Here is a 7,817-nt window from a genome sequence, read left to right on the forward strand (position 1 = left end):
AGAAATAGTCACTGTTCTTCCATGGATACATTACTTGCAAATTGTGTGAGCAGAACTCTTTTCTACTTGGGATACCAAGTGGTGTCAATGTCATCTGGAGGGGCTGCTGTTCATGTTCTAAGATAGCTTGGGAAAAGCTCTTTTGCACTAGGAGAAAATCAAACCAATATGGAAAATGAAGCAAAACCAAGAGATAGCAAGAAAGGACTGATGGTGATTTTCATGTTCCTGGATCCAGACATGCCTGAAGCTAAATGACCAATAATCAATGAGATACAAATTAAAACAACAATACTTCATTTAAACCCAGATTTTCTAAATTTAAAAATATCAGCAATATCCAGGACTGGCAAAATGTAAGAGAACGCACACCATGAGGGGGTAGATTGCAACAACTTTTGTAGAAGGCGATTTAATAATATATCAACATTTTAAATACAAAATAACTTGACCTATCATTTACACTCCTTTGAATTAATCTCACAGGGAAAAAATTCTCATAAATGCAAATATACAAGGATTTTCATTGGGATACTGTCTACAAAAGGAGAATCAGAGGCATAAGAATAAACACTACTGTTTACAGTAGTGTAGAAACAAAAGATTCCATGCCATAAATTGCATGGATTAAAAAAGTCTCTTTTGTCCTTTTCCTTTTCTATACTATACATTTTAAGATTCTTAAGCCTGCCCTCTTCTTGGGGAGCTAACTTGCAATTCTAATGCTTAGTTCTTGAAAAGGCTGGCTTTTCTATTAACAATTACTGGTAAAACAAACCTCAGAAAAGGAGAAAATGTTCCTTCTCCCCTATAGCTACAGAAGTTGTTCTGCATCATGAAGCCAGTTTTGATAAGGTTGGAAGCATTCATAAAACTATCTGTAGTACTCTCTTGTTCTGTGAAGATATTTGTTTTTCAATATTAAATGAAACCATTGTCTTCTGTTTACGCTTTAGCAAATGGGTTTTTTGAAGACTTCAATTTCAGAGTGACAATAATTTCTATGAAACATAATTTTTTATCTTAAAAGCTTTGATCCTAACTGCATGTCTTCATGAGTCCATTTAAAATAATCAATATCTCATAAGGCATGTGCACTGGACAGTTAAAACAGACTGCTACTGAACAGCAGGTAGCACTATAGTGGTGCACAGAGGCTGAGGACTAGCTTTGCAGTTGCTTATTAAATTTATGGCCCTCTTATTGAATTGGAAATCAATGTGTCTCTAGAAATAAAATATCTGTGAAGGTCTTTGTTAAGTCATAGAAGGAGGATGGACTTTCCTTCCCCCTCATCCATTCATGAAACAATAATGTACACTTATGACTCTGATACATTTCTGATACAAACTATGAGTCTGAATAAGTCTGTCTCACATGAATCAAAAACATTTTTTAAAAGACTTAAATTTTGATAGCAGTTTAAAATTCACAGCAAAGTTAAGAGGAAAACACAGAGATTTTCATATACCCTCCTGCCCCTACACATGCATAGCCTTCCTTATTGTCACCATCCCCCACTAGAGTGGTACATTTGTTACACTTGACAAACCTACACTGATACATCATTATCACCCAAAGTCCATAGTTTACATTAGGGTTTACTCTTGGTGTTCTACATTCTATGGATTTTGACATATATCTATACATATGTATATATATATATATATATATATATATATATATATATATATAATGACATGTATCTATTATTATAATGGATACATTATTATATTATAGTTTCACTGGCCTAAAAATCTTCTGTGTTCTGTCTATTCATCTCTCCTCCCACAACCTCCTCCCCCACCACCAATCCCTAGCAACCATCTTGATCTTTTTACTGTCTCCATAGTTTTGCTTTTTACAGAATGTCTTACAGTATGGAACATTTTCATATCGGCTTCTTTCACTCAGTAATTTTCATTTTAGGTTCCTCTATGTCTTTTCATTTTTTTTTTTTTTTTTTTTTTTTTTTTTTTTTTTAGTGCTGAATAGTATTCCATTGTCTAGATCTACCACAGCTTATTTATTCATTCATCTACAGAAGGATATCTTGGTTGCTTCCAAGATTTGACAATTATGAATAAAGCTGTAACAAACATCTGTGTGCAGGTTTTTGTGGGAATAGTTTATAAAATATCCACTTTCTCTTTCAAACCTTATCTAAAACTGAAAGCACATCTCTCCCCAAAATAAAAAGGCCAGAGCACTGTCTTCTCAGGTGCTACTGTCAGAGACGGACCAACCGAATCACAAGGGATCTGCAGGAAATCAGGTACTTGATAACTCTGAATTCTGTTTTCCGAAAGGGAAGGGTCTCTGAATGTGCGGAAACTAGAAAGGCCCACTGAGGATAGACTGGTGTTTGGATGGGGCTGGGAGAAGATCTGAAGATTGGGGTGATTGCAATAGTGGGGATTATGTCAGAAGCCAAAGCCACGAAGCCAGTTCGGTGTAAGAAATAGTCCAGGTAGGGAGGTGAGGTCAGACCTGGCAAAAAGGAAAACATATTGAAGGACAGAGATGCACTCTATCCATCCCTCTTAAATTTAAAACTTAATCTTAGATTGTGCAATTTATAACCCAGGATCCTCGGGCAGTACTGTTAGTGCCTGTGTCTCATTCCGACCCTGTGCAAAAAGCCCTCCTCCTTCCTACAGTTAGTGAGGCCTATATCCTCATGCCAGCACAGGAATATACTTAATTTCCTCACTTCCCACCCAACTTCATGCACACACCAACTCCTACCTCTCCTTCCAACCAAGAAACCCAAAAGCTTCCATGCGTATTAGCTCTCCCTGACATGGTGAGAGTTGACAAAGTCGAAAGATATTCAGAATATTAACTTAAGTTTGAGCCCCAGGTTAACAAAACTTTGAGAAGAATTGATATTTTTAAATATGTCAAAGGACTCTCAGTATTCTCTAAGGGGAAGAAAAATGTCAGGGCCTGTGAACGATCTGCTAAAACGTGATCTGTTTTTCTCACTGGCCATCTGCGTGACATGTAGACATGCCTGTGACCAGGATCAGTTGTTCATTTACCAGCCCCTTCCTCAAGGCCAGAGGTCAGATTTACCTTCTCCCTATGGGTAGGACCCAGGCAGAGCTGTTTACAGAAAATCCTGGTTAGCCGTGCAGGAAGCAATGTAAATAGGAGCCTGGACTTCTAGCTTTAAAGTAGGGATCCATTAACACAGAATTCACTCATCGGCATACTCACAATGCAACTAATGTTCATACCTCACTTTCATTATCTTATATTTATTTGCAGTTATTTTTGAACTTGGAGATGAGCTCTCTTCTAGCTATAGCAGTTCACTTGTTAATCCTCACTCAGTGGCTAACACAACAGGTAATATACACCACCTATTTCCACCCCACATCCTGCTGACCTCGCTTTCCCCTTTTAAACTATAGAGTTCCCATGGTTGAGTCTATGGCTAAGACCCATTAGAGAGCATGAATCTGAAAAGATTTTATAAAATATTAGGAAACGAAACAGTAACAAGGCCTAGCTTTTTCTTTTTGCACTACACATAGTATAAGACTGTCTTCATATGTGTACCATACATGAGTCCTATGACAGGAACACGTCAAATTTCATGCTGAGCAAGAAGTCTATGCTGTGGGCTCTGGGAAGCATCCAGTACATACCGGTTCCTCAGTGACTGGGTCAAGGAACACTGCCTCTTCTTTACAGGTGACTGGCCTGGCATGGCTAGCCAAGTCATGTCAGCTAGGCATGGCCAAGAATGCATTTGATGATCAGTGTGAGGGCCGTACTGAAGAAATGGAAAGAAAAGCACCCCAGTTGTTAAAAGAAGAACTGAAAGTGGATAGAAATTTAAAAATTGAATGGGAAATGGCAGAGACAAAATGGAAGTAAATAAAGAACAGAATAAAGTATTCAAATCAATTCAATGATTTCCATGGAACAGCTCTAGTGGCCTATACTGGGAGAATTGCAACAGAATTTAACAAAGCTGTAAGAGAATTCCATCAAAATTCACATAAATTTCAGTTCAAATCCTTCCATTATTATTTGACAAGAGCTCTTCAGATTCTTGCTACAGGGAACTGTTACACAGTTTATAGAGGTTGTGGCACCAAGTTTTATTATAGTGGGAGAGGAAATGTACATTTTGGCCAATTTACTTCATCATCTCCGGATGAATTTATAGCTACTTCAAAGTATTTAAAAGAAGGAGGGACACTATTTATCATTAAAAACTGCTTGAGTGTTAATATCACAGCATTTTCTATGAATCCAAATGAAATGGAAGTGCTAATTCCAGGCTGTGAGGTGTATCAGGAAGTCACTGTACAAAACACAGATTAAAAAAATACAATAAAATTTTTCTTCAAAGTCCCCCCAAATTTAAGAGTAACATCAATTGCTTCTGTAGTTCCACTGACAATCCAAGAATACAAGACAGCAATTTCAACAGCTCAGGTAAGTCTGGGTCTGTGTTTCAGGTGGGAGTGGTGGGGCCATCATGAAATTGAAGAGGGGGCGCTTTGCCACCAGAAGCCACCAGGGTGAAGAAAATAGGGCATTGAACCCACTGCTGAAGAATATCCTAAAAAGACAGGGCTGATGTCCTAGAATATAGAGCAGCTCAGGGAGTTTCTAGTCCAGCCATGCTCTTAAATTCCTTGCTGTGCAGAAAGGTCAGAAAGATCTGCTGAGCACCAGGGAACATGAGTTATGGAAACTACTTATGTCAGGGGGTATAGGAAAGGTTTAGGGGAGTTGGGAGACCTGGTTCCAGGCAGGACGGTGTGGTGACTATAGGCATCCCGCCAGGAGGTGAAGGTGCCTAAACTGAGCAGGTAGCCATGGTGAGCAAAGAAGGTTGAGCAACTGGTGTTCTCTAGGTGTTCTAGGAGAAAGAGAGTGAAAGCTGAGTAGGGGGAGAGTATGGTCAGAAAACAGGATGGTGGACCTTGAAATTTCCAGTGTGGGTAGTTTACAGATTCTGAGTTGATTGGAGGACATTTTCATCGAAGCGACTGGCTAGACTGAAGAGCAGGCAAATAGTGTTGGAGCTGAGGAAATCAAAGAACTGAAAGGCTTTGCACAAATGGGCCATACAGTAGTAGACCACATGCATGGGATGATGCCCAGTCTGATAAAGGTTAGAGATGGTAAAACCAGAGCACACAGACCCCAGTGAAGGCATATCGGTAATGGATAGAGATAAAAATAGAAAAAGGCTATTAACTGTCCAGCCCTGAGAGGAGTGAGAAAGTGCCATCAGAAGCTGCCTCCACTTTACCCAACCTTTCCCAAGGTGTCCTGGCTCTCAGGTTTGAATATGTTTATACCTATCGCTCCTTCTGGCTTGAAGTCTCTTTGACCTCATGCCATATTTCATTCAATCTAAAACACTATTAATTTAGTACAGTAATTATCTTTTGAGATTTACCTCAAATATCATTTCCAGTGGTAAGCCTTCATTGATACTTTCAGGCAAAATTAAATATCGTGCTATGCTCCGTGTCACAGATTTTGAGTCAGAAGACCTCAGTGATAATCTAGGCTCAACCCCCACTAGCTCCGTGACTTTGGGCAAGTTACCTGAGCAACTTGTGTCTCAAATGCCTCACTTGGACAATGAGGATACAAATGAATACCTCAGTAGTCTATCTGTGAGAATTAAAAACGTTCTTAACTTATTACCTGACACATAGCCATGGCTTAACACACACTGTCTTTTTTTTTTTTTTTTTCTCATGGAGAACCTTGTTTGCATTGCAGCCATACACCCACTGTCTTTATGATAATAATTTGCTTACAGTCTGGTGATCTCTTTAATGACGGAGACTTTGTTTTCCTGTTCCCTCTTCACCCAGGGCCTATCATTAATGCCTGGCTTGAATCAGGGCTCCAGTACATGTTGTTGAAGTAAGTTAAGTTTTGTTAAGATGCCACGGTCCAGCCAGAAGTAGATCTGAGCTAGAGAGGAAACCAACAAGTTTTAACCAATTTAGTCTTTATGCTATGACGGGCTGCTGAGAAATGTTTGGTGTAGGAATAGGACCACAGAGAGTGATTACTGGGGGACTCTGAGCTTTTACATGTAGGAATTTTGAATTTAGGTCAAGCTTATTGCAACGAGATAGCCAGGTAAACTATCCAGCAGAGGAAAGCTGCTGCCCACCATCTCATGCCCAGCATTTGCTGTTCATTCAGAGTGAGGAAGGCTGAGCTGAAAACCCCAAGAGAGGAAGCCAGATTCCACTCAGAGGCAGAACTCCAGTTAACACTGGTTAGTGGAAAAAGGGGTATACATGCTGCTGCAAAAGATGAACTTCAAAGAGGTCCAGACCCAGAAACATCGTCCTGAGTAGACAAGAACAAACATGGAAGGGCTCCCGCAGTGGCCAGGGAGTTGCAGGCCTCAAGTAGGGAAGGCCTTTTTTATGGAGACTCCTGTAGCCGTGAGCACAGGGGCCTGGGAAGTGGTGATGGATGGGAGGAGCTGAGGGGCCCATTCGACCTGAAAGCTCAGTCCACTCGAGGTGACCTTAAATTCAGAGAACCAAAAGGATGTATCCTCATAATTCATTCTCTCTCTCTGGTATTCCTGAGTACTCCAGGAATCCCTGAAAGGCAAGAGGACAGTCTAATTGCTGGCCAAGTATAGGGAACACTAGAGCCCACTCTCTTGGTTTTTTGAGCCTAGAGTGAAGCTGGAAAAGACGGGAGGCCCCCGTCTTGAGAAATCCCATAGAGAAACCTTTCCTTCTCTTCCTCCCACTGCAGGAATGAGAGAAAGCCTTGCATTCCTCCTGCTGCTGCCTGGCCTCCTCACCCTGCTGTTCCTTCATGCTGAGCTGTAACCCTCCCCAGCCTAGTGCCTGATTCCACGTGGGGGTATTGGGAAGGGTGGGACACAGGATTGTTTTGTAGCCTGCATTAATGCTCATGTCCCCCAAGAAATCTAAGGAATCTACTGGGTCTGACTGCAAAAGTGTGCTGTCTGTCTTGCGATTTACTACTTGAGATAAGTCCCTAGTCTCTTGACACTTAGCTATGATTAAAAAGCAATGTTTTTATGCACTGTCAGCAGTAACAGTCTTTAAAATGCAATTTAATTGTGTCAAATATTATAATCTAAAGAAATAAACCATTTATAATCACACTTTGCTTTTCCGTGACTAGATATTTTTATAGACTGTATTATTTGCCCAAGAAATTCTCCCAAGGCATTAGATGTGAGGATGGCATTTTCATAGTTGAGAAGGTTCACGTTTTATATGTCTCACAAATATCCTTGCAGCTCTGATTGCCTGAACCAGAAATATAAGAGCTGTGTTAGATAAATCCTTCTCCCTATATCACTTCACCAGAAATCCAAGCACTTAACAAGCCCTGTCAATTCACTTGAATAATAGCTCCCTATTCATTGGGGGAGTATTTCTGAGATAAGGACAAAAGCACAAACTGTAAAGAAAAAGATTCTGACATAGTAATCACAATATAATTCAAATGTATTGGGTACTTACTGTGTATCAGGAACTCATTGTTCTAAGCACTTTACATGCTTAGTCATTTCGCCCTCATAATAACCCTATGAGATAAGTTCTATTATTTTCCAATTTTACAATCCAGGCACTGAGGTTATGTAATTGACTGTCAAAGAATAAAACAGAAGTAACAAACAAGGGAAGGGAATGTACCAGGGAGTTAATTGTTAGGAGGGGTTATGCTAATTAAGCAGTGAAAACTAGCACTACTGGTAGGATAGAGTCCATAAGTCTGCACACAATTGGCTACAATAAATGCTATTGTTCTTCGTCAGTTAGAAT

At 40.0% G+C, this 7,817-nt stretch overlaps 1 protein-coding gene across 1 annotated transcript; it reads left to right on the top strand.

Moving 5' to 3' along the window:
• The first annotated feature begins 3,291 nt into the window (after positions 1-3,291).
• LOC120590522 (T-cell ecto-ADP-ribosyltransferase 2-like) lies at positions 3,292-7,330 on the top strand. The gene is given in 3 exon segments (XM_039848320.1): positions 3,292-3,354; positions 3,703-4,323; positions 6,687-7,330. Coding segments are annotated over 3 exon segments (846 nt in total). The 3' UTR covers positions 6,849-7,330.
• The last annotated feature ends 487 nt before the right edge of the window (positions 7,331-7,817 follow it).

Source organism: Pteropus medius, unplaced genomic scaffold, assembly GCF_902729225.1.
Source record: "Pteropus medius unplaced genomic scaffold, Ma_sr-lr_union100, whole genome shotgun sequence".
Taxonomy (NCBI): Eukaryota; Metazoa; Chordata; class Mammalia; order Chiroptera; family Pteropodidae; genus Pteropus; species Pteropus medius.